Source organism: Malaclemys terrapin, chromosome 3 (assembly GCF_027887155.1).
Source record: "Malaclemys terrapin pileata isolate rMalTer1 chromosome 3, rMalTer1.hap1, whole genome shotgun sequence".
NCBI classification, from domain to species: domain Eukaryota; kingdom Metazoa; phylum Chordata; order Testudines; family Emydidae; genus Malaclemys; species Malaclemys terrapin.
In genome coordinates this window covers 51,892,584-51,920,315 of record NC_071507.1, presented here as the reverse complement: position 1 = coordinate 51,920,315, position 27,732 = coordinate 51,892,584, and the positions used below count along the sequence as shown (strand labels likewise).

The 27,732-nt window shown below is 42.0% G+C and overlaps 1 protein-coding gene across 2 annotated transcripts in view; it reads left to right on the top strand.

Moving 5' to 3' along the window:
* The window catches only part of NVL (nuclear VCP like), a 64,604-nt gene that overhangs the window by 19,011 nt on the left and 17,861 nt on the right, over positions 1-27,732 (top strand). For both annotated transcript variants that reach the window (XM_054023529.1, XM_054023528.1), the window contains exons 14-19: positions 1,944-2,162; positions 4,058-4,162; positions 5,366-5,428; positions 7,747-7,866; positions 10,495-10,594; positions 22,961-23,067. In XM_054023529.1, the coding sequence (XP_053879504.1) occupies positions 1,944-2,162; positions 4,058-4,162; positions 5,366-5,428; positions 7,747-7,866; positions 10,495-10,594; positions 22,961-23,067 (714 nt within the window). The remainder of the gene's footprint in view (positions 1-1,943; positions 2,163-4,057; positions 4,163-5,365; positions 5,429-7,746; positions 7,867-10,494; positions 10,595-22,960; positions 23,068-27,732) is intronic.

Below are 27,732 nucleotides of genomic sequence, written 5' to 3'. Positions count from 1 at the left end.
TACTCGGATTCTACTTATAGAAGTATTGTCCAGGAAAATAGTTTTAATTTAAATAGAGGGCAGATGCATTAGGGTAATGTAATCATGACTCTTGCTCCTCACACGTTTCCTGAACACTAGGAGTGAATGATTTTTTTTTGTTTGTTTGTTTTTAAAGCAAATAGCTGCAACTCTCATGTCAGCACGATCAAAGAGGTTCCTGATTATTGGGAAACACACATAAGAGGTCCATATGTTGAGGACTGGTGTAAGATCGATATTAATGACAGTATCCTAGGACCACAGACAGTCAACAATAACATATGTTTATTATAAAAATAAACACAAAAAAACCTTTCTACAGCAATTCATCCAATCTACAAAAACTAAGCATTCACACCTGTTGAGTTTCACCCCTCAAAGTGATGTTGTTTTATGGGAGGGGCGGGAAACGTTCCGAAGGAAATGTTGGACGCTAGAAAAATTTTAATCACATGGCCATTTTTGGAACAGTCAAGTAAACCTCACCCGACATTTCCCCTCCACGAACTGCTATGGGAAAATCAAGCAAGCAAAAGACAGAATTTTGTAGACCTTTTGTACCTCTATTCAAATGGAAATCCTGGAGCTACCATCCCACCTTAATATTACCATGCCATATTAGGACCAGAAGTAGAGTTAATGGTGGAAGGTGGAGTTATTTGGTCAAGGAATTCTCTGATACAAGCCTCTCAGTAAGGAGCCGACTTTAATAATCAGTGCTTTAAACTCCAAATGTCTTCCAGCTGAAGACCTGCATAGTATTCATCCTGTCCCTTCAGAGTCTGTCTGGATCGCAGTTTGCCAGATGGGGCAGTGTTAAACAATGCAAGATGCTCTCTGTCATTTACCACCATTGTACCCAGAGCCTGAAGATCAAACACAGATCTGGTCAGCTTGGGAGAACGAGAGGGTGACTGAAAACTGCATATAGCAATTGCACAGCATTAACCACTAAACCACAGAACCTAAAAATACATGCAGTGATGCATAGTAATGTACTGAAAGCTTGTTACAAATGAGCACTGACATTTAAGGGCTACATACAACTGAATGTGCATCCGAAGAAGTGGGCTGTAGTCCACGAAAGCTTATGCTCTAATAAATTTGTTAGTCTCTAAGGTGCCACAAGTACTCCTGTTCTTCTTTTTACTCTGATACAACTGAATGTAAATGCATGGCTGAAATTCCCAGTGCTGCTACGCAGAACCAATGATTTGTTCTCTGTTATGAGCAATGACCTTTTTAAATAAACAGAATTAGTTAATTTAGTCAGATTGGTTGGCAGTCCCAACAGAAGAGATCACGAACTGCATGTGCAGCATGGAGAGAACTCTCCGGAGCAGTGTGGGAGGAAGTTTGCATTACCACTGCCCATGTTGGCCTTGTTTTGTGTGTGTGTGTGTGTGTATATAGGACAGGGGTTGGCAATCTTTCATAAGTGGTGTGCCGAGTCTTCATTTATTCACTCTAATTTAAGGTTTCGTGTGCCAGTAATATATTTTAACGTTTTTAGAAGGTCTCTTTCTATAAGTCTATAATATATAACTAAACTATTGTTGTATGTCAAGTAAATAAGGTTTTTAAAATGTTTAAGAAGCTTCATTTAAAATTAAATTAAAATGCAGAGACCCCTGGACCGGTGGCCAGGACCCGGGCAGAGTGAGTGCCACTGAAAAACAGCCCGCGTGCTGCCTTTGGCACGCATGCAATAGGTTGCCTACCCCTGAAATAAGATTTAAACTAAGACTCCAGGGTAGTCAGTCTGTTATCTTTCTCCACTGTTAAATTCACACACACTGTGTCGTGAATGTTACCAAATTGGACTCTGACAGGCTTTGGCTGTAGAGGAAACTCTGAGAAAAATGGTATTTGTTCTTAAAATCTTGTCCATTGTCTCTTCTTCCCACTGCCTTCTCCCTCAGGATGAATTGCAGAGGCTGCTAGAGTTGCTAAAGGAACAAGATCCCCTGCTGGAGGAGCAGCTGCAGAAGCTCTGCATCGAAATGAATGATTTCATTGTTGCACTGTCTTCGGTGCAGCCCTCCGCCAAGAGAGAAGGCTTTGTCACTGTCCCTGATGTGACGTGGGCGGATGTTGGAGCCCTGGAGGACATTCGGGAGGAGCTCACTATGGCAATACTGGTAGGCATGAATGCTGTTTAAAGTCCTGTTAGGCAATGCCAGGCTAAGATATCTAGCCAGAGTCAAATTTACATGATGTTTTCTTTGGGCATATACACAAGGTCTTAGGTGTACCACAGCAAACTGGTCCTAAATTCTATGGCAAGGTCCCAGGATTCTGCAGCACGCTAATGCAGCAAACTGTAAATACTGCTGCACTTTCATTTAAGATTACAGCATTCAGATGTCTAACTAATATGAAAATGAATCATAATACAGTCAAACGGTCTGTTTTTTTCTGAGATTTAACTTATTTTACACTGTCCCCATGCTTTGAGTTTTCGGTGTGTTGTGAATTTTTGAAGTGATGAATAACTGCATCTGAAGTGTCATGGAAGTTTTGGCAGCTGTGTTGGAGTAACTGGGGATTTGGTACCTAGGAGAAATGGGAGGCAGTTTGGTGTTGTGGGATAAGCACATCAGCTGGATACTTCTGCTATGAATATGTGCAACTTGCCTCATGTGGCATGGCATGTGACCAGGATTCATGACCGAATTTGGTCTGCTGGTTGGATCATTAGCTTCCCTGGCTTGGGCTGGATACTGACAGGGAGTGTGACATGAACGCTGATCCATGCCCCCCAGTGAAATAGTTAATGATGTTGCCATTTAACTGTGAAACAAAAAGGTGACAACACCTGATTGAGGTGAATAAAGGAGATTGCACCTCTCTAAGCTATCATTTTAAAATATCTGTAAACTCAAGAGGATAATTGTGTTGATTTACACACTCTCTTAACATTTTCAAATTTTATCTTCATGATATGGGCTAGGAAAATATTTTACTTTTTTAAAGGAAAGCCTACATTCTAGAACAGGGATCGGCAACCTTTGGCATGAGGCCCGCCAGGGTAAGCACCCTGGCGGACCGGGCCGGTTTGTTTACCTGCCACGTCTGCAGGTTTGGCCAATTGTGGCTCTCACTGGCCGCGGTTCGTCGCTCCAGGCCACTTGGGCTGCGTGAAGCGGCGTGGGCCAAGGGATGTGCTGGCCGTTGCTTCCCGCCGCCCCCCATTGGCCTGGAGTGGCGAACTGCGGCCAGTGGGAGCCACGATCGGCCGAACCTGCGGATGCGGCAGGTAAACAAACCGGCCCAGCCCGCCAGGGTGCTTACCCTGGCGGGCCGCGTGCCAAAGGTTGTTGATCCCTGTTCTAGAGCATAGTTCTGTTGCAAGGGATAGATTCTACTGCCAGTTCCATAGCCACGGTTCATGAGGCCCTCTACATGTATCTAGAATATATTAGTGCATAATATTGTCCATGGTTCTGTATGTCTTTATTAAGATCCTGATACCCAATTCTGTGAGGCCTTGTTTCTAGTGTTCTGAAAACTCTGCTTTGTCGTATCTGATGTTTACTGCTGGTAAAATATTCACAATTTTATGAATGAACATATACAGCTAACTTTCTCTGTTTGATCTAATTGATCTTTGTTAGTGATGAAACATTTATGAGGAAATTTATTTTATGGTTTTGAACTGTTAAATCTTAGACCCACATTCACTCTTTCTGACAATTTGCTAAACTTTATTTTATAACTTGTAAAATAATTGTGCGTGCATTTCTCACTGCAATTTCCTCTTCCTCAACAGGCCTTTACATAAACTGGGTATGGCTTAAGTAATAGGCTTTTATTAAAACTGTTTGAGTCAATGTCTAAATTATGCACGAAATAGTCATTTGCTTCCACAAGCCAGTACCTACTCACCTATTTTTCAGCTCCAAATATGCCCATATTTTTGCTTGTTCAGTTTTGGTGCAGAGTCATGCACCTTTTGCTTTAGCTCTAGTTTGTAGTTAGATGAAAATTCAGACCAGCTATATCTGTCACTGAGAACTGTTTGGGTTTTTTATAGGCACCTGTGCGGAATCCAGAGCAATTCAAAGCTCTTGGCCTGACAGCTCCTGCTGGTGTTCTACTTGCAGGGCCTCCTGGGTGTGGCAAAACACTACTGGCAAAGGTAGGAGTTTGGTCATTCACAACCTGCATATGCCTACTGGGAGGTGGGAGAGCACCAAAATTAGACTAGCGAGTCCTAGAAAGGAAGTAGGAAAAGTCTATTACTTAAGAAGTTTTTGTAAGAATGACCAGTTGGCTTCTAACGGAAAATAACTGGGTCCAGGCCATATAATAGGAGTTGAGCTCTTGCACTTACCTCGTCAGGAGTTGGAGTACAAGATTTCTTTGGAAGTTATTCAGTTTCTTAGTAAAATAAGTAAAATTTAACTTGAATGGGAAAAAAAACAAGACAAAGAATTAAATTATAAAACTAAAATAGTAAAGAGCGGAAAGAAAATGGTTCATTTATGAGACGCCCATCACTGGAATTTTTCACTGTGGAGGGTGTGATCAGACCTGGTGGCCTGTGCTCTCTTCTTTCTTTACCATATACCTTCTCTTGCAAATGCTTTTGCGTTCCTGCTGGAGCATTATATTTCTTATGGCCTTTCTCCCTTTTCAACACCCAAAGTTTTCAGACCAGTTATTGTCTTTGAACATCGAGCGCTGTTTATGGGGTGAAATTTCTGTGTAGCTCTCATCAGTCAATGAGAATTGTGCAGCCAATGCCTTAAAATAGAGCGGGGCACAATTTTTCTGACAAAGGTTTTTTGCCAAAAAATTTAAATTGGAGTTGACTGAAACATTTTGTGAATTTGTATTGAATTTCCTAAAGTGTTTCAGCCCCCCCAAAAGATCTGAAAAGACTGAAATAACTTTTCTTTTTGAATTTTACTTCAATTTTATTTTTAAAGAAGGTTTAAAACCTCAGAAACAAAATCTTTTGATTGACCCCAAAATGATTTTTTTTCTTTTTCAGTTCTCCAAATTTTTTTTTTTAAACCCTTCTGTTTTCAATCAACCCAAAACGAATTGTTTGTTTTTTAGGGAGCGGGTAAAGAGATCGTATATCTCCTAAAGAGCTTTGTATATTTTGACAAACGCTTGACAGATCTCCTTTTCCTTGATGTTCTTCCTAGTTCAGCATACAGGATAAAAAATAATATCCCAGCTCAGTGTCAGCATCTGGAATCTTGCCAAAACAGTCAAGGAGAGAAAATGAATCCCATTTCTATTTTTACTATGATGATTCCCCAGAGACTTCAGAAAGTCTCCTGAGGATCAGGAGTGGGAGCTAAATATATTCTGTCTTTCTTTTTGCTAGGCTGTAGCAAATGAGTCTGGACTGAACTTCATCTCTGTGAAAGGTCCTGAACTGTTAAATATGGTAAGTTTTTTGTTCGTGGCACCTTGGCCTCTGCCTTTGACTGAATTCTTGGCTAAAGCCTGGGTCAAGTGAAAATCCTAATGATTAAATAGAAGATAGTTGGCACAACAAAAATTGCATTGTATAACCTCTTCCTCATTCTTATAGCCCATATGGCAGGCAGGTTGCTCTCTAGAGCAGTGGTCTCCAACCTTTTTACGCACAAGATCACTTTTGAATTTAAGTGCAACCCAGGATCTACCCTGCCCCGCTCACTCCATCCCCACTCACTCTGTCACCCCCCCCACCCTCACTCACTTTCACCTGGTTGGGGTGCGGGCTCTGGGCTGGGGTGGAGGGGTTTGGAGTATGGGAGGGAGCTCCGGGATGAGCCTGGGGCAGGTGGTTGGGGTGCAGCAGGGGGGAGTTTGGGTGCAGGAGGGGGCTCTGGGCTGGAGTAGAGTGTTGGGGTACAGAAGAGGTATGGGGTGCTGGCTCCGGGAGGGAGCTCAAGGCTGGGACACAGAGTTGGGGTGCAGAAGGGAGTTTGGGGTGCGGGAAGCAGCATGGGGTGCTGGCTTTGGGAGGGGGCTCAGGGCTGAGACAAGGGCTTGGGGTGGTGGCACAGGCCTGAGGGTTGGGATGCAGGAGGGGTGCAGGCTCCTGCTGGGCGGCACTTACTTCAGGCGGCTCCCTGTTGGCGGTGCAGCGAGGCTAAAGCAGGCTCCCTGCCTGCCCCGGCCCCACACCGCTCCTTGAAGCAGCCAGCAAGCCCCTGGAGGAGGGGGGAGGGCACATGGCTCCAAGTGCTGCCCCTCCCTGCGGACATCGCCCTCGCAGCTCCCATTGGCTGCAGTTCCCTGTTCCCGGCCAATGGGAGCTGCAGGGGCAGTGCTTGCAGGCAGAAGCAGCGCGTGGAGATCCCTACTCCTCCACCCCCACCCCAGGAGCCTGCCTTAGACCTGCTGCGCTGCGGGACTTTTAGCGGCCGGAGATCACGATCGACTGTCAGAGGCTCCAGGATCACCCAGTCGATCGTGATCTACCAGCTGGTTATCACTGCTCTAGAAAGAGGAGAGAGGAATTTTGGGTGGCTTAGATCTGTCCCAGCTCAAACGACCTCTCATGGTAAAGAAAATGAGGCCATGGGGGGCCTGGTGAAGTAGCAAGTTACTTGCATCTTTTCCAGTATGTAAGTTGGACTAAGGACAAAATTTTCTTTCCTAATGAGAGCTATGGGTCCTCAGCACATCTACAAATCAGGCCACTTACCTAAGCAAGCTAACTACTAAACTAACTTTAGGCAACCAAGTTTGAAAATGTTATCAAAACTCATTCCCATTCTACTTTTAATAGAGGTTTAAACATCAGAAAAGTTGTTAATGTTCAAGATATGTTGCTTAAATGTCATTGCTTTTTATGATCAACGATTAACACTAGTTTGAAGCTTCAGTCTCTCATATTTCTGAGCACTGGGCTTAGAAACACTTACAGTAACTAAATTTTAATATGTGCTACGGTTGATTAAAAGTGAGAAGTGTGTTGAGCACAATGGGTTCAGTCTTAGTTTTTCAAAGCAGAGTTGGGAGTGTAGCACTTAACTGCTTATTGGTAGTGGGTGAAGTAGAACTAGAAACAGTGGATTTGATTGATTGTCCTAGGCTTCCTCAAGTCTGCTGAAAGAGATGCCCTTTGGCTGGGAAAGAGAAATCCACCATAGTGGGGATCCCTGTCTCCTTAAGTGCTAAGGCAAACTGTTTTGACTCCTGAACTCTGAGAGTTTTGAAGATAAATGAGTGCAAAGTGTAACAATGGTAAATGAACATGTTTGGAAAAATGAAACATTCCTATTCAGAATTTGAACAATTTTGTGTGTGTGCGCGCAAATAATGACTGTTTTTGAGTGAACCTCTCACTTCTATTTCAATTGTTCCTTTCTGTAGTCATATAATTACAATATGAACTACAGATGAAGCAAATCTGTGGATGACTTTGATAACTAAAATGATCTGACCAGCTGAAGATCCATGAAGGTTCTAGTGAAGAATTTAACTATTAATTCTTAGTCAAAACACCGCAGATATATATATATATATATATTTTTTAAAAAGGGGAAATCCTTGCCTGTAACATCTTATCAAATGTGAGCATGTGTGACCGTGAGACATCACAAAGATAACCAGTTCAGATGTAAATTTGTCCCCAGTTAAAAAAAATGATGTGGCAGACTTAAATGGAGTGAACTGGCAACCCTCAAATTATGGGTTAAATTGGGGTTGTCAGGCAAAATGTAGATGTCTCACATAGTTTCATTGAGCTTTATGTCTTGCTTATTTCAGTATGTTGGTGAAAGTGAGCGTGCTGTACGTCAGGTATTCCAGCGGGCCAGAAATTCAGCCCCTTGTGTTATATTCTTCGATGAAGTTGACGCTTTGTGCCCTCGGAGATCAGACCGTGAGGTGAGTATGAAAACATCTCCATAATTAATGTCACTCAGTTGTGGGTTTCAAAGTGGGGAGTGTGTTTGTGTAAACTTTCAAATACTGTCTCATTGGCCCCTTCCTCAGAGACCATTCAGTAGAGATGCCATGTAAATCTGCTGTCTCCCAGAAACAATAATTCAATTTCGGGGTTGCCACATATTTAAGCCAAGGATAAAAATGCAAGCACCAAATATGTAATTGGGTACAATACCTACTCCTGCTGATCTATGTACTCATAGGTATATGCAAATGGCTCATGGATTATGGAAAATGCCTCCAATTGAGATTTGTTAGTTTGGGAGTCACAATATCTCTTGCCACTGGAAAGCCATATTGGAAAATTGTTTGCAGTTTAGTGTAGTAACTAACTTCGGGCCAAATCCTGAACACTGTTTGCAATAATAATGGGAACAGAAGCTCCTTAATGTCATGTATGCTGAGTCTGTGCTGGCCCAACCAATAAAGGAAATGTTTTATGACAGGAGCAGATTGGTATATGTGGCCTTCATAGCTACTTCACCAGAGGAACCCATCTATCTTGATTGCCTTGTGGAAGAGAAACTTGAGCATTGTCTACATGTGGAATTAGCTCCTATTTAAGTCCTCAGTGTAGCTGAACCAGCACAAATTCCCGTGCATACAAGGAAAGCAGCAATTTGCACTGGTGGAGCTGATCTCTGCTTGAAACCAGAGTGAGTTCCACCAGTGCAAATTGCAGCTTTTCTCATGTATGCTAGGGATTTGGGCTACAGCAGCTAAACCAATGGCTGAAATTTTAAATGTAGAGCACACCTTTGTTTGGATGAGCACAGACACGTTGCTATATAGATGTTCAAACATGTAGCCCCTTTGAAGTTTTCTACAGCTGCCTGTAGCCTTCATGCCCTCTGTGTAGTCATGGCATCACTGTGTTTGTGCATTGTCATCGGTGGGTTGGGTAGAGTGCAACTCCTTCCTATGGGTAGGAACGAGGGAGTTTGAGCAGCTTGCCTCTAAGTCCCCTGTTCCTACCCCACTTTCAGAAAGTGCAGAAATTTATATTGTTGCAAAGCACAGCCAGGCTGACGAGTCCCTGCCAGGCCCTGAGCTGTGAACTCTGTAGGACATGGATTTGGGGCCCAAGTCAATATAAACACTATGGGCCTGAGTCATTTTGTTACTCCAGTTTTTACATTGGTGTAGCTTCAGTGAAATTACATCAGCATAAAACTAGAGTAGTGCAGTAGTGAGTCAGATCTTAGTTCTGTATAGTTCCTCAACATAATTTTGAGGACTCCCTGTCCTACAGCGATCGAGCTAAAGAAAACTGGTGCTATTTTGCCTATGCTCCAGTATCAGAGCTACAATTTTTGTGGTGCATAGTTGGGATTCCTATCATCCTTAGGTGTTTCCATTTGCTTTTTACAATAATGTGTGTTATTTCTACCATTGATTTGATTATCTGTCAATTCTGGGCAGGTTGATGTTTTTTTATATTTAATTTCTGAATAAAAGTATAAATCATAAAACAACCAAGTAGACATCTGCAGAACCACCAAACAATCTCCTCTTGTAATTGCGTCCTTGTCCCCTACCTAGAATTTCCCATATCTCTCCACCTATTCTTCCTTGTCATGTCTAGTTCTATTTGTCTGCTAATAGAGGCATATTTCTAGCCATTGCTCTTAGCCTAACTTTCATGAAAAGCAAAGTTCAATAGGATTCCACTTTTTTAAGAGAGACTTACAAATCTACTTCACTAATAGAATCCCTGTCCAAGATCTTGTAATTTTAAAGCATGTGTTGAGTAGTATACAATAGAGTTTAGAACAGTAGTAGCTATAATGGGATGTTAGTACAGTAGGACCTCAGAGTTATGAACACCTCGGGAATGGCAGTTGTTGGTAACTCTGACCAGAATGTTATGGTGATTCTCTCAAAAGTTTACAACTGAACATTGACTTAATACAGTTTTGAAACTTTACTATACAGAAGAAAAATGCTGCTTTCTTATTTTTTTAGTAGTTTAACACAGCACTGTACTGTATTTGCTGCCTTTTGGGGAGGGGAGTGTCTCTGCTGCTGCCTGTATTTGTGTATTTCCCATTCCAAATGAGGTGTGTGGTTGACTGGTCAGTTTGTAACTCTGGTGTTCCTAACTCTGAGGTTCTACTGTATTTAATTATGAGTTGAGTTGAGCTGGTCAAAAATGTATTTGGTTTAGAAGTTTAATTGGGCAGGGCTCTCAAAGCCTGTATATATGTGGTTTTTATTGTCTATATTTAAGCAAGACAAACAGAATGGTGGGTGGTTCAAGTAGCGAGTGCTTCACAGGATAGCATAGTCCTCATTTTTTTTATTTAATGAGAAGGAGGATGCTTGTCACCTGTTACACATGAGATGTGTGCCAGGTACAAAGGTGGCGTGACACATGACGCTGGGCTGGTGGTGAGCAAAGGAGATGAGGGAAGTGGTCAGGAATGAATCTTGATCAAAGTGCTGCGAGAGAAGCATAATCTTGGGAGTGGTATTTTGGAAGACTAATAAGTACTTTTTTCTGTATTTAAATGATTCACGTTCTTGCTTGCTTTCTCAATTTTGTTGGAACCACATTATTGTTTTCAGGCAGGTGCCAGTGTCCGTGTGGTAAACCAGTTGCTAACAGAGATGGATGGTCTGGAAAATCGTCAGCAGGTTTTCATTATGGCGGCTACCAACAGGCCAGGTGAGAAATAAAAAACAAACAAGCTTGCTATTTTTTCCACAAAGGGTCTCTCAGGTTTAAAAAAATATATTTTAGAAACAAGTACTAATACTTGTGTTACTAACACCACCTTAGCTTACTACACCTGAAACAATTTTCAATATCTAACTCTTCACCATTTATGTTTACTACTTATGTTTCTCTCTGCTTGAACAATGAAGAGTCATTTTCTGGTTCTCATTTACTAACAAAATGATACAAGGTATGGGTTGCAAACACTGCAGGAGATGTGAACTCAAACACTGTTTCATTGAGAAGACAAGAAAACATTTCTACATTTAAGGTTGTTTTAAAACCGTAATTTATATATTCTAATTTAAGGCTTAATTGACTGTGACACTTAAAGCAGGTATGTTGTCTTGCTTGTATTTTTTGTTTGCATTTTTTAATATTCCGATGAGGTCAGGTGACTTTCAACTAACCTTTTTGTGTACATAAAAGCACAGTGGTTGTTCAGAATAAGACCCTGGCATAGACCAAGTTTCATGGAGACATCAGTCTATTCCAAGTTATCACGACTGACAGGATGTAAAATGAAGTTAACTTGTTCAGATATAAAGCTCTCTCAGTTGGTTCCTGATCCAGAGCTTATTGAGGTCAATGGAAAAATTGCCATTAACTTCAGTGGGCTTTGAATTAGGTCCTTGGAATTTAGAAAATACGATTAGAAATAGTGCACACAGTGCATGCTCCTTTCTGCTTGCTTTGTTTACCACTCATCTGTGTAGTTTAAGTTTATGGCTTTGTATATTTTATACCAGATTTTCCATATACCATCTCCTCTATCTCCTCTCTCCACTCCATAACCTTCCTTCTCTCCCCTCTTCACACACTCCCCGCTCCCGAAAAAAACATATTCTCAAGAACCCTAGCACGTCCTGTTTTTTCAGTTGCCTTCCTCTCATCCTGGTCATGTTTCTGGCCACTCTGTCCCCACTGTTTGTTTGACTCCTGAAATCTTGGGGTATGTCTACACAGCAAGCGGAAACCTGTGGTAACAAGTCTCAGAGCTTGGGTCTACAGACTTGGGCTGGCGCTGCAGTGTTTAAAAATAGCTGTGTAGACATTTGGGTTGAAGCCTCAGCAGGGGTGAAAGTAACTCAAAGGGCTTACCGGTTCGCCGGAGTCCTGAGTGGGGGGCATGGCCTCAACTGGAAGAGGCGTGGCCTCAACCAGAAGAGATGAGGCCTTTCATGATTAAAAGGGCCAGAGGCTCCGGCCACTATGGGGAGCTCCAGGCCCTTTTAAATCCCCTCCCGAGCCCGTCTGCCGGAGCTCCGGCGGTGATTTAAAGGGCTCGGGGCTCCCCGCAGCGGCTGGAGCCCTGGGCCCTTTAAATCACTGCCGGAGAAGCTGGTTCAGTCCGTCACGGCATACTGGACTGGACCGGCTTACTTTCACCTCTGAGCCTCAGGTTCTGAAGCCTAGTGCCCTAGGCTCAGCCCAAGCCCAAACATTGACACAGCTATCTTCAGTGCCACAGTGTAAGCTCAAGTCTGTAGACCTGAGCTCTGAGACTTGCTGCCATGGGTTTCTGCTTGCTGTGTAGATGTACTCTGGGTGACTTTCATATATGCTAGCAACAGCTTCTCTACTTAATACACACACAACTGTCTTTTTGTTTAACATAACGCTTCTTAAAACTCACTCATTATATTATTTGTGTAATAGAATCACTTATGGACCAAACTGAGGCCTGGGTCCCATGCTACTATGCATTGTACAATCCAAGTAAGAGGCATTCCTTGTCCTGGAGAATTTTCAATCTCAATGGATAAGGCAAAGAGTGGATACAAAGAGAGAGAACTTAGAATGAACAATATGAAGGTCTGCAAATGCTGTGTTAGTTCTGCAGTTTTTTTGGTGTTTGTGGTTTTTAATTTGGGTGTGGTTTTGTTAAGAAAGAATTAGATAAACAGAGACAAAGGAAGGGAGAGGGGACATTGAAGAGAGGGGGATAAGGTAGCTGGGGAGAAGGGGACCATGCAAGGCATAATGAGAGAGGCTGAAGTAAAGAGACAGGGAGGGTGGGAAATGGAGTGAAAACCAGTCAAGGTAGGGGAAAGAATATCCAGAATAAAACCTGAAAAAAGCAGTCTGATCTCATCAGTGCCCTAGGATCCCTTCTGCAACTGCTTGTCTCTGCTCCTGCCAACTGAGTTTCTGGTATCTCTTCTCTGAACTCATGGCTGGGTGGAGGGATGGAGCAGCATGGGCGCTGGTGTCCCCAAGTGAGGCTTTTCCATGAATGATTCTGAGTCTGAGGGGGCTTGAAGGAGGGGTAATTACAGAGGGGTCTCACAGCCATACAAAAGGGGCAGGGGCAGGTATCTCTTGAAACTACATGTCTCTGCTCTAGTTACAATTGTAATCCTCACTTGGCACTATGTTTTATTATGCTGTCGAAAACTTTTGAGCAAGTACTTCTTATGAAGCAACAGAGGGTCCTGTGGCACCTTTGAGATGCAAGACTTGCATCTGAAGAAGTGAGGTTCTTACCCACGAAAGCTTATGCTCCCAGTACTTCTGTTAGTCTCAAAGGTGCCACAGGACCCTCTGTTGCTTTTTACAGATTCAGACTAACACGGCTACCCCTCTGATACTTCTTATGAGACAATGGGGGGCATTCCACCACCATCACACCTTATATCTATTAAACAAACTTCCTGTAACTGTCAAAGCACACTTTAAATTTTCGGTTTTTGTTTGGTAAATTGTCAAATGTCCAGATTTAAAGAACAGGCATATCATCTGCCTGTGCCCCTACAATGTTAACCCCACCAAACAGAGAACTTCTTACTCGGTATAGGTTCAGTTCAGTACCACATAGCTTTAGCACTAGATAAATAATATTGGAAATCTGTTGTTTGAAATGAAATGTGCAATCTGGATCCAAACAGGTTTTCTCACTCACTATGAACAGTCGCCCTCCAAATGTGAGTTGTGGGGTGAAGGTATTTTGGCAGTGTAAGTGCTGCTGTTCTGAAGAGCACAGGTTTGCATTTCTTCCTGCTGAAGAGTACAAATACTTCTCCTGTTCTGCTTTAATGGCTTGTTCCAGGTCATATTCATGTTCCCCATAGGCTTGACTGCCTTCACTACTCCTTTGTCTAACTGAAGTGATTTATCGGCTGTTACCTGCATGCAGTGCATCCACTGGGCTCCAAGGCAGGTCTGTACTTGGAATTGCTCCTGGAAACAAGCAGTACTTCCTGAGTATACCTAATGTGCTCCAAGCAAAGGCTATTAGAAAAGTGTACTCTGTGACTTGGGTACATTATTTGCGGTTACAAAAGGGAACTTATGTCTTGGGGGCACATAATAACTTTTTTCCCCTAGCGCCAGATCTCCAGGAAACTGTTTAAATTGAATAGAGGCTGTTACCTCATTGTGCCCGTTGATGATAATAGGAGACCTCGAGCACTGGATCAGCCCTTTAATTCCCTTGCAATGCATACATAGAACACTGAATAAAAAACACTGCAGGATATAATTGCACAGTGTAAAATACTCAGTTTATAAATGATCACTTAAAGATAATGACCAGCTAATATTTTGGGTGCAGAAAGAAACATGAAGATATTAGACTTCTTGGATGTGTTACAGCTGAAAAAAAATAAAATTGATAGATTAAGACATCTTGGCAGAATTCACAAATCTATTATTATATGTACAGAACCTTGAAATTAGTGTTTGTGCCCAAAGCAAGTATTTAATAATGAGTACTTAGGAAAATTGAGATCTCTAGCTCATCAGGCTTCATGGATGAATGTATTACGTGGCATAAGACCCATTTATTTAAAGTGCATTTGGTGAAAAGATCTGGAATTCATGTGAGAATTGAACCAAACAAAGAAAATGAGCTAACATAGTTACTTAGGATGTGATCCTTAAACTGATGCAGTTCAGAATGTTTCATAGATTATTCTGGCTCTTGTGGAATTGAGAGAAACTCTGTTGGAATTGCTCAGAGAAAATAGACAACTATGAATACACGATTTGCAGTTGTTCAAGAATCCAAAAATTCTAGCTTACTATCCTAATGGTAGAAAGATCACATAAAAAAATTTCCTGTCTCTTCAATTCCATGTATCATGGCAGACTATCACGCCTCCAGTATAGTAAAAGACAAATGGTTGCTACTCAGGCCTTGTTTACATACAGTTTGTTCTGCTTTAACTATTCTGGTATAGTTAAAGCAGTGCAACACCCTCTCCCCTTGTGTAGATGCGGTTTGCTGGTATAAAGGTTCTTTATCTTGATCTAGCTCCTCCCATGTGCAAAAGTGAATAAGCTATGCAGATATAGATTACCTTTATACTCTTATAACAGCAACCACAGTAGGGATTGTACAGTATCGCCTCACTTAACGTTGTAGTTATGTTCCTGAAAAATGCAACTTTAAGTGAAACGATGTTAAGCGAATCCAATTTCCCCTTAAGAATCAATGTAAATAGGGGGGTTAGGTCCAGGGAATTTTTTTTTTTTTTTTTGGCCAGACAAAAGGCATTATATACGTTTTAAACAGTTTTAAACAAGCAATTTAATACTACGCTGGGGGGGAGTATTGTGCATGTGCTGTGTTTACCAACATACTGTACATACAGTACAGTACTATAGTTGGGAGGTGCCCCTGCCTTACCCTACACAGGCATAGCCCACTGGCATTGGAGATGAGGCAGGCAAAGAGGCTGAACGTGCTGTAGGCTAGGAGAAGCACGTTGCGCAGCAGCGGCAGCTTCCCCTACTCTGCAAGCACCAGGGGAGCGGGGGGCGTTCAACCCTCAGCCCGCCCACTCCCCGCCTTTCCCCCCATCCTTGACCTGCCTCTTCTCCCGTCCCACCTCCTCCCCCTTTACTTTCCACGCTGCGTCCTCGCTCCTCCCCCTCCTTCCCCTCCCTTCTAAACACTGCAAGCCAGCTGTTTGCCGCTGGCAGGAGAGGGAGGGGGAGCCTGCACGCCGAGTCCTCGCTCCTCTCCCCCCCTCCTGCCTGGAGCAATCAGCTGGCTTGCGGTGTTTAGGGGGCAGGAGGGAGGGGGGAGGAGTGAGGACCCCGCACGCGCAGGTTCCTCCTCCCTCCCCCCTGCCTCCTGCCTGAGGCAATCAGCTGGCTTGTGGCATTCGGGAGGCAGGGGATGGAGGGGGGGAGCCTGTGTGCCGAGTCCTCACTCCTCCCCCCTCCCTCATGCCCCCAAAATGCCGCAAGCCAGCTGATTGCCGCAGGTGGGGGAGGGGGGAGGGAAGACGCTGATCCGTGGGGTCTGCCGGTGGGCGGGAGGCGCTGGGGGCGGGGGCGTAGGGAGGCTGCCAGCTGTGGAGAAAGCAGGCAGCCAAACAACGTAATAGTGGAGCATTGCACAACTTTAAATGAGCATGTTCCCTAATTGATCAGCAACGAAACAACATTAACTGGGACGACTTAAAGTGAGGAGTTACTGTATCACTATAACTATTGTTTGGGGGAAAATGACACCACTAACTGATATAGTTATACTGGTACAAAATCTGTGTGTAGAGCAGGCCTTAGTTTAATTGCATCAGTATTGCTCAAACATAAATGTAAGATTGTAACTTCCTTTAATACTGTAGAGCTGTTGGTAATGGAGACATATACTGATCTTTAGTAAAAACTTTTAAAATATAAAACCCTTAGGAACTATCTGATTCCTACTTTACATGGAAGAGAAGGATTTATTCTTCACCAGTCCTGTGAAATCTGTTATGATAATGGCATCACATGCTAAGGGTTCTAAAACAGGACTTCCAACTTCTCCTTTAAAACACAAGATGTTTCTGAAGTTCTTGTTGCGCATACCAAATGACCTTGATGAACTCTTTTAAATCTTTCTGATTACTGTCATAATAGCAGAGATTCGATACCCTAAGCTTAATTGCATCTCTTTTCCTTTGCATGTGGAACCAAAGTCAAACTGTCTTGTTAATCTAAAGAGAATTAAGCCTTAGAGCTCCCAGTTTTTCAAGAAATTCAGAGAGTGAAAAAGAGGCAGATGTGCTATTTCAGGTAAAGGTCTTTAAAGCCCTTTAAATAATTGTATTGTGTTTTTCACTCCACTACCGTCCCAGTATCTGGGATCGAAGACGTTCGCCAGGTCTGTACTACAAAGTTTGGTTGACACAAGTTTCAGCCACTGAAGTTTGTGTATTGCTCTGGCACGTGCACACTTGGCTGCTTGTGTTAGCACGGCACATACTCACCAGGAGTGCTTGTGTTGATGTAAAGTGTGGCACACCATGGTTAGGTTCCCCACTGTGCTCTGCACTACCATCCAGTGCAGTCCCTTTTGGGACATTTTTGCAATGCTTTGTGGCACAGGGATTTGTGGGAGATAGGGTCAAGTTCTCACCATGCCACTTTCTACACCCCATCAGACTTTTCACATTCCCTAATTTTTGCTCTATTTTTTAAAAAACTCTCTCATAGTCCACACAGCACTTGTTGGTATCCACCATCTCTCTGACAGAAGCATGGAGCCTGCAAACCTCAACACAATTCTCTTGTCTGTTGCTAATGCAGGATGCACAATTCTCTAGTATTTCTGCAGCTTGAGGGTGTATTGCTGCAGTTGGAGTTGTGATGAGGGTGATGCAGAGGTGTCTGAGCACAACTGGATGCTGATGGACACTGCACACAGAATGCTAGGTTGCTGATGGCGTTCATGAAGCAGCTCCATGTGGCAAAGTGCCATTTTTGGACCCAAGAAATAAGCACTGATTGGTGGGATCATCTCATAATGCAGGTTTGGAACAGCAAGCAGTGGCTGCAGAACTTTTGGATGCAAAAGGATACATTTCTGGGGCTGGTGCAGGGACACCAAAATGAGCAGTGTTGAAAGTGGAGAAGCAAGTGGCAATCATGCTCTGGAAATTTGCAACACCAAATTGCTGTCAGTCAGTGGGCAATTATTTTGGAGTTGGAAAATCCACAGTGGGGTCATTGTGACCCAAGTGTGTAAGGCCATAAAATGTCTCCGGCTACACAGGATTGTGATTCTCAGTCATTACTAACTTACTCTTCTTGGAGGTACCCACAGTTGTGAAGCACTTCACTACCACCTGCCCTTACCATGAGGAAGCCTTGTGTTTGTCATGCGTCAGCTCCCTGACTCCACCTTCCACAGGCAACACAAGCACTCCCCCTCATTCCTTCCCTCCTCCCCCCCCTCTCCCCCCCCTCCCCCCGCAGCCTCCACTGTTCCTCTGCATGTTAGCAATTGGACCCTCCAATCTCTGAGTGTCGCCCTGGAGTATCCTTCTCCTTTTCCACTGGACACTTAAAGATTTGAGAAGTAGTGAGTCAAAGTATTGGAAACAAATGGCAACATGTAAAATAAAATCATAACACTCATTCTAAAGCCTAAACCATTACCAAGATACTCTCCTGTCTACTGAAGTTTAGCTCACCCAAAATCTTTGCAGCATTTTCCAGACAAAACATGCTGACAGATTCTCTTCAGTAAAAGATCCCGGGCATCTATTGGGTTACATAGATACGTCAGGACAGTTCTTTGTTCTTTTCCATAAACAGGACATCCTTGTTTGTTTTGTTTTGTTCTTCTCCACAGCCTCCCTCTCTTGTTGACCTTGCAATCTTTTAATTAGCATCTGGCTCCATATGCAGATAGTCTTATGTTGTGGGACCAGACAGGGAAATAAGCGTGTGCAACTTCCTGCTTGAAAGGAACCTGCTTAATACATCACCTCTTGGTTACCTGCCTTAAGTTCAAGGCTTTGAGAACATAGTTTCCAGAATAGATACATAACTCCTTACATATTACTCATATATACATTTTGAAATGATTGACTACTAGTGGGCTACTGACTTTTGGTAGAGACCTTACATGCCACCCTTTGGTAAACTATTGTACATATACTGGATCCGGGGACTCTGTAAAACTCTGTGTGTCTCCTGTGCCCTCTGTCATTTGGTCACATGATGCCAACTTAACTTTGTGGTGTAGCCCAGGCCTTAGTTTACAAGAACATCAAGAATCATTGCTATAAGTAGGGTTTGAATTGTTCCAAAATTCTGTAGAAACCATTGTGGATTTTGGTCTGCAATAATTAGTAACCTGTCTCATTCTATTGAGTATATTAAATTTATCCACAAACCTTGTTGACTCTTGTCCTAGCTCTTTAGGTAGTAGCTCTGTCATGTTGTTATGTTCTCTGTTGTGTAATCTCATTTTGTAATTTGCGTGGTGTGAGATACTTATGGAAAAGGGTTGGATGTTCTCCAAAATGATTAAACAAATGCTGAGCACCACCTTAGGGTAAACATTGAGTAAATTTTTCTTTCCCCATTACAGAAGTGTAATAATTCAGGTTCTCAGGATCATTTAAGGGCCAGTGACTGAAAAAAGGGGTAAGAGGAAGTATAGATTATTAGCTGGGCCAGCTCCCAGGCACCAGCTTAGCAAGCAGGTGCTTGGGGCGGCCAAGGAGAAGGGGCGGCACGTCGGGCTCTTCGGCAGCAATTCGGCGGTGGGTCCCTCATTCTCCTCTCGGAGGGAAAGACCTGCCACCGAATTGCCGCCGAAGAAGAAAGCGGTGTGGCTGAGCTGCCGCTGATCGCGATCATGGCTTTTTTTTCTTTTTCTTTTCTTTTTCCACCGCTTGGGGCGGCAAAAACCCTGGAGCCTGTCCTGATTATTAGTTAAAGTAAGTGGGAGTTAGAGCTGAGTGTTTTACTAGACTTTGTCACTAACTTTTATTGTGTATCCTTTGACAAGTCACTTAACCTCTCTGTGTTTAACCTCCTGTTTGTAAAATGGGAATCATACTTACCATATAGGGGAATTGTGAGGCTTAATTTAATATTTGTAAAGCACTTTGAGATCCTCAGATGGAAAGTAGAATAAAAGTGCATAGTGTTTGATACCATTGCACTAAAAGCAATTCTTAGCTATTGGAATGACTTCTTGTCATCTGTTCTTAATGTGGCGTAACTTTCCCCATAACACACACACATACGTAGCACCTGGAAAATGTATTTGTGCCAGAAAAGGATAATGTTGTTGACAGCCCTGTGTTTAGAACAGGGGTTGGCAACCTTTCAGAAGCGGTGTGCCGAGTCTTCATTCATTCACTCTAATTTAAGGTTTCGCGTGCCAGTCATATATTTTAACGTTCTTAGAAGGTCTCTTTTTATAAGTCTACAATATAGAACTAAATTATTGTTGTATGTAAAGTAAATAAGGTTTTTAAAATGTTTAAGAAGCTTCATTTAAAAGCAAATAAAATGCAGAGCCCCTCGAACCAGTGGCCAGGACCCAGGCACTGTGAGTGCCACTGAAAATCAGCTCGCGTGCCGCCTTTGGCACGCATACCATAGGTTGCCTACCCCTGGTTTAGAAGAATAAGGGAAAAAATGCAGGCCTGGACACCAATCTTGGCTAAACCTTACCTTGCCTGATGAAGAGTCTAGACTCTTCAGTCTGTGACCTTCCACCATTATACCTGCAGTAGCTAACGCCACTAGAGGTGTGTCTGTGTGCCATGTCTATGGATGTACTTCCATTCCTTTTTCCTGACTATCTATGATATCCAGCTACAGTGACACCCAACTATGATTTCATCTAATATATTTCCTTAGTCTGTGATTTGAAAGAAACCAGGATTCTTCAGCAATTAGGGATAAATTGCCTGTGCTTCTTTACCCACAACATCTATATCTAGCAGCAGATTTCTCCAACCTTTCAGTTCACAAGAGGTGAAATTATGGCCATTAACTACTTAGGGACATCTGAATGCGCAGTCTGTCTATTAAAATGGATGCGTGACTGCTGTATCTTGGGAAAACACTGGTTTGTTGATGGTATTGCTAGAAGAAAAAGGTGGTCAGCACACCTTTGACCTGTTTATTTCCTCTTTACATCACAGTTTTCTCTCAGAGGTGAAGGATATTTAATACACCGAATGTAACTGTAACCTTTGCACAAAACAGAGTACAATTCTAAATCTAGGATTACTATTAGTAGTAGTAAATTATGGTAGCATGCAATTGCCTCAGTCTCCTTTGGTGCTCCATTGTGATAAGCACTGTACAAACACAGAAAAGAGAGTCTACCCCCTGAAGAGCTCATGTGCTGCTGGATTCCCTTCTTTTTTGCATCTCTTTAGGCTGGTATGAACCTATCTTGCACCTCTCATAATTTTTCACACCTCTGAATTTTTGTAAGTGCATATATGAACTATAAGGGTATTAGGATCTTTGCCTGGATTAATTGATCTTTTCCAGGCTTTTTAATATTAGGTTTTCTTAATTGTAACATTAGTATGTAGTTGTTTGTAATAGCTGTGTTTTCTTGCATCCTTTCTAAACCTTCCTACCAGTCTTCAAAGAAATTTATATCTTTAATAAATACCTTTAGACTTTAATAATCGTGTATCCAAAGTTGCCCCCATTACCTGGATATTTGAGCACCTAACAGTCTTTACTGTATTTATCCTCACAACACCTCTGTTAGGTATGGCAATGCTATTATCCCCATTTTACAGCTGGGAAATGAAGGCAAAGAGAGAGGCTAAGTGACTTGGCTGTGGTTCACACAGGAAGTGTGTAGTGGAGCTGGGTCTCTCCCAAACCTGAGACTAACAGCCTAACTATTGGACCATTTTTCCTCTCTCTTACTACAATAGGTTTTTAGTATTTATGGACTCCTGCTGTGTTTGAAGACTCTACATATATATCTGTGGTGCTTAAAAGCTCCTATAGATTCCAGCAGTACTTAAAAACAGTGAATGGCCTCCTGCGAACATTTGACTTCATGAAGGATTCCAGTTTCTCTCATCTCCATGTTCATTTCTCTCCCAAGACCAAATAAAGTCTGGAGTCCCTGGTCTGCACTTCCTCTCGGAAGACCAAGTTCATGTGGTGCTTTGCAGTGCCATCTAATATTTTAATGTGTTCATCTCCTCTGTTACCTTCCAGAAGAGTAAGATCCTATAGCAATGCAGATAAACAATAAAAAGGAGGATTGTTTATAAGAAAGTGTTTTCACCTGCATAGCTGTACTTTGCCAAGATGAACATTGATTCTTAATTTACCTTTTATATTACTTTAAACATTTTTGGCTCTAGTTGATTTGGCAAGAATTCTTTCCTTACCCCCAAGAGAACAAGCTGAAAATATTTTTTCCTTTTGTGAATTCATGTAGAACTCCTTGTTCAGCTATGTCAGCACCCTCAGGTGTGACAGACAAATGTTCTCTGAGTATATTTCCGAACAAGAAAAAGCTGCCTATATCTGTCAGTAGGCTCAACTGATACTTGAGGGGTAGACTTACACTTGTGTCACACCAGACACCTGAGTGGACTGTGAACTAGACAATGTCGGTTCTCACTTGGTGGCAGTAACAGTTGTTTATCAAACTGTTTTTTTGTCTTCAGAGCTTCAAAGGTTGTCTGCTGTGCCTTCCACGCACACTTTATTATTTTTTTTTTATTTATTTATTTTTATTTTATTTTATTTAGGAAGTTTTTACATAGTTTACAAATCCTTGCTGGGTAAATATCAGAAACAAAACAATCAGTACAATGGTTAGCTTTCGTTTAGAGACCTTTTACGAGACTGTGGTCGTTGATGTTTTCTGTTTAACAGGATGGTACCATATTACAGAGGGAGCATCATTATAACACCTATGATGTGTTGTTTTTAAAGATGTTATTAAATTGAATTAAATGGCTATATACACATTTAACAGACCAGGCATGTCTATCAAATGTTAATATTAAAAAACTTGGACAGGTGTGCTGCCTCTTTTTGCAGATGAATATGCTTTATCTGAGTACTGACTGAAAGGTAACCAAATATCTAAGTATCTCTCTGTCCGTCTTGCTGGATATGTAATTGGTGTGTTAATTTTCCATAATCACAGCCTCCTTTTTTTTTTAATCGTTCTTCTGTGGTTGAGCTATTTTTCTTTTTCCAATGATAGGCTACCAATAACTGAGCAACTACTAGCAGATGAGAGATTAATTCTTCATTTCCTTTTCTGTGACCGTTTTCATTAGGAAGCCCCAGGAGGATTTCCAACGGATCATTTGGTAGTACATATCCAGCAATTTGTGATATTTTGTTATGGATTGCATCCCAAAACTCTGACTGCACATGTTTACCATATATACATAAAATCTTTTTCACTATAATTTCTCCAACCATTCAATCTCTCTTTCTGTTTTTTAACCTGATTGCTATGAAGTATCATTGAAACAGTATCTTAAAGACTTTTTTTTTTTTTTATTCCACACACATTTCTAGTATTGCATCTAATTTCAGGATTATATTTTGTCTTCCTCTCCTCAGACATAATTGACCCAGCTATTCTGCGCCCTGGCAGACTGGATAAAACACTCTATGTGGGTTTGCCACCACCTGTGGATCGACTTGCTATTTTAAAGACCATCACCAAAGTGAGTATTTGGAAAGAGATCTATACTATGAGAGGTCATTCTTTTGAAGTTGGGTGGAATGATACTATACAAACTATAATTACAGAAGAATTGCAGGGCCCAGTATGACAAAACATTAAAATAACTAGTAATAAAGAGTCATTAAAAGAAGCGCCCAACTTTTTCTTTTTCACATAGTGATTAAGGTTGATATGGAACAATAATAGGTGATCAAAAAATTGCCTTACTTGAGAATTAAACTGAAAATGTTAGTTCCCATGTTATGTTCACAATTAGGACAAATTAATGGGATGATTCATTCCTTCATAAGAATGTGCATACAATGCTTTTGTATATCTGTTGGGTCTGCTATCTTTGTCACACCAAGGTGTTTGATGATGGAATTATAAAAGTTTACATACAAATTCCAGCTTAGATCTTATTCAGCAATAGTTATTTATGTGTATGTAATTCCCATTGGGATCAATAGGAGACTTGGGTGTGCTGGGGCTGCAGGAAGAGGCAGATGTGAAAAAAAAATTGTTCTTAATTATGGATTCCATCTCTGGGTAGTGGCTTACTCTGCCCAACATGAGCCCTGGATTCTGTTCCTGCTGCAGTGTGTTTCTTTCTCCTAGGTTAAGGGTATAGCATAACAATGCTGTCTCAGCAATAAGAGATGAAGAGTGTTTTACATTATTCAAAAGTACCTCTTCCTTTTACTAAGGGACTAGTGTGTTGATGGCTCTGAAAGAATCTCATCAAACTTTCTTGAATTGGAAAATTGGCTGAGGCTTGTATCTAGAGAAGGGATGGGACTTTAAAGACTCCATGAATGATGTGGAGGAAACCACGAAAGAGGATTGCGCCAAAAAAAAACCCCAAAAACTCCTTGAAATTGTAAGCAGTGTTATGGCTGGATGTATGTGGGCTATTAATAAATCTCATAATGGAAGGTAAAATGTGGAGAGAGATTGGAACATGTCTGCTCCTGTCATGACTCATGCAAGAGTTAGACTCCCACTAGGGCTCTGACTTGCTTCAAATACGTTTCTCACATGTTGTTCTTGTATAATAGCATTGTGGAAGTAAGCCTCTCTCCATTTACTCAGCCTATCTGAAACAACCTAATTACCTTGTCAGTTATTGGCTCTTGAAGCCATAGAGGACTGGGTTTTTTTTGTTGGTTTTTTTTTGTTGTTTTTTTAAACAAGTCAGTTTTGAGGACACATTATAGGGGATGGGGTTGTAATTTTAACCATTTCTTTTTAAAGGGGACCTGTTAAGTATAGCTAAAAATTGGGCTTGTGCCATTTTTTTGTTGTTGTTTTGTGGTATACAAAGAAGACCCGGAAAGTTTTTTTGGGGAAGAAAATGTTTTATTGTGATTGGGGTTTACCTCCTTCCCTCTTGTCCTCCCCACCCAATTCAGCTGGAGAATTTATGGGGATCTTGGAGAAGTCTTTAGCTACTCTCTCTCTCTTTTTAAATGATGGAAGAAAGGAATATTTTTTTTAAAGATTCAACACTCCCAAGTGTGTGTCAGGCATTGAAGTTCAATATGTTTCGGTAGATGCAAGTGTTTTAAACAGTCTGACTAAAAGTCCCTTCCCTGAGAGCCCCAGCCCTGTTGCGTGGGGCTGAATTATAATTTTCAGGAAGTCATGGAGGTGTTATAAAATCACGGAATCCGTGACTGACTCGTAGCCTTAGTCATTGCACTAGTTCTCTAGTCACCATAAAGTCTTCAAAACTAGATAAAGACCCTGTATTTCTAATGTAAAAAAAAAAACAACACACCCTCTCCAGGTAAAGGTGGTAGTATGTAGGAAGGTTATAGGAAACATACCCTTTCAGGCATTTTTTTACATCATAAACAAAAAAGGACACAAGCCTTTTGCAGGTTATATTTAAAGTACCTGCGTGATCAAACTACTTTTTTTATATGCATGCGTTCAAACTTGTTATACCTGAATACAAGACACAATCAGGATAGAGGTACGTGCTTTTAGTGGGTGGCTCTCACCCATCCCTTTCCTGAGGGGGGGTGTTTGTGTTTCACTACTAGAGCTCTAAGGCCCCCCTGGCTGTCTTCTCCCACACACACCACACCTTCCATCTCCTGCATCACAAGTAAACATCCTCCATCTAAACACTTTTAGCCACCAGCTGAAGGGTTTGCCTGAAGCAATTGGGAGGAGTTGTTCTGAAGTGATGCAAAATGTTCCAGCCCTTCTGCCTTGGAGGAGTGAATGCAGCATCTTGTCATCAAGCCCAGCTCCTGCCAATCCAGGAAGCGGGAAGCTAGGATACAGCTGTGGAGTTCTAATGCAAAGTTGATGCTTATTGGAATTGGAAATAGGAGACTACTTGGAAATTTCTACTAATTCTCTATACCAAAACGAGAGGATGGATTTGAAAAGCTAATTCTCAAGTTCAACCATAGGTTCAGACCTCACCATGGTCAACTCTGCCCTTCAATCTTCCAAAGTAACTAACTTGAGTGCCATGCAGTTCACTGTAAAGATCCCATAGTACTTGTCATGTGAATGGAAGCTTGTCCCCGGGGTCTCTGTTCAAAACTTTAACTTCCCTGTACTATTCAGCACGTAGCATAGGTCAGTGGCTCTCAATCTTTCTAGTCTACTGTACCCCTTTCAGGAGTCTGATTTGTCCTGCGTACCCGCAAGTTTCACCTCACTTAAAAAGTACTTGCTTACAAAATCAGACATAAAAATACAAAAGTGTCACAGCCACTATTACTGAAACATTGGTTACTTCCTTATTTTTACCATATAATTATAAAATAAATCAATTGGAATATAAATATTTTACTTGCATTGGCCTGCTAAACCCAGGCTTGTGAGTTCAATTCTTGAGGGGGCCATTTAAGGATCTCGGGCAAAAATCTGTCTGGGGATTGGTCCTGCTCTGAGCAGGGGGTTGGACTCCTGAGGTCCCTTCCAACCCTGATATTCTATGAATGTGACAATATAGAGCAGTATAAACAAGTCATTGTCTGTATGAAATTTTAGTTTTTACTGACTTCGCTAGTGCTTTTTATGTAGCCTGTTGTAAAACTAGGCAAATATCTATATGAGTTGATGTACCCCCGGAAGACATCTGCGCACTCCCAAGGGTATGTGTACCCCTGGTTGAGAACCACTGGCGTAGGTAGCTGCATTTCAGTGTTGATATTGGGTGTAGATGGGATTCTTCAGATGAAAGGTCCAGTATAAATGTAACCACTTCTGAAAATTGAATTGTCCCAAATTTACCCACTGAGAAAAACATCATAATATGAACGTAAGGCTGTTCCAACTATGACTCTCCTGTACTGTAAGACAACTGGGGGTTTTCTTCTTTGAATGTTCAACTGCTGGTTATATTGCATGAAGATGGACCTTCAGGGAGACAGACTTCACAGAAAACAATTGGTTTACAAGTAAATATAAAATATCTATTGAGTAATCTCACTCCTAGGTTTTAGTGTTCCACGCTGAAGTCTGTAACCATGGCGAGTGGAAAATATTAAATGTTATAATAGGGGATAAGATGTTTTTTCAGCACATTGCAAAGAATTCACCCATACATTCTGGATACATAAATCTGAAAAGTGTGGATACATGGACCCTTGTTTGAGCACTGACGTGCTCAACACCATATAAAACATAAGACAAGGTCTCATCACTAATGAGTTTACAGTCTAGTTCAGATGCACATGACAAAATGGGTAATTGTACAAATTCAAGCTGATACAGAAATCTTGCCATAAATCTAGTGTCTCTGTTCAGTCTGTGATTTTTAGCATCTAGCAGAGTTATGAATTTAAGCTCCCAGGCTCATCTTTTGAAAGTGTTGTGTAGGTATTCAGAACAGAGACACTGGATTTATGGCTTGTTACAACAATCTTAAACCCACTAACTGCCTCTTCTTGTCCTAGGACTGCAGAGCTGTTAACAGGCCACTCTCCCTTGAATGGTTCCTTAGAATGTGGGCTACTTATGATAAACAATCTGTTCCACCTTTCATTTAGCTGTGACACTGGGAATACCTTTCCCAGGCCTGACGAAAAGCTCTGTGTGGCTCAAAAGCTTGTCTCCCTCCCCAACAGAAACTGGTCCAATAAAAGATACTACCTCACCCACCTTGTCTCTCTAATATCCTGGGACCAACATGGCTGCAACTATGCTGTATACATTTCTCCATTAGTTGATTTCAATCTACTTCTTCCCCAGAAAATTTTCTCTTAAAGAAAAGCTGGAAAAAGTTTGGCTAACTAATATTGTCGACCCTATACTCTGCTTTAAGAATATGTGTGTAAAGGAGGAGAGGAAGTAGATACACATGCTTATACCATAGTCCTGCAACACTTTAGATTGGGGTGGGCAAACTTTTTGGCCCGAGGGCCATATCTGGGTATGGAAATTGTATGGTGGGCCATGAATGCTCACAAAATTGGGGGTTGGAGTGTGTGGGGGGGTCAGGGGTCCAGCTGGGGGGTGCGGGCTCTGGGATGGAGCCAGAAATGAGGAGTTCAGGGTGCGGAAGGGGTTTCCGGGCTGGGGCAGGGGCTGGGGGTGGTGGTGAGGGCTCTGGCTGGGGGTGCAAGCTCTGGGGTGGGGCTGGGGATGAGTTTGGGTGTGGGAGGGGGCTCCAGGCTGGGGCATGGGGTTGGGGGGATGA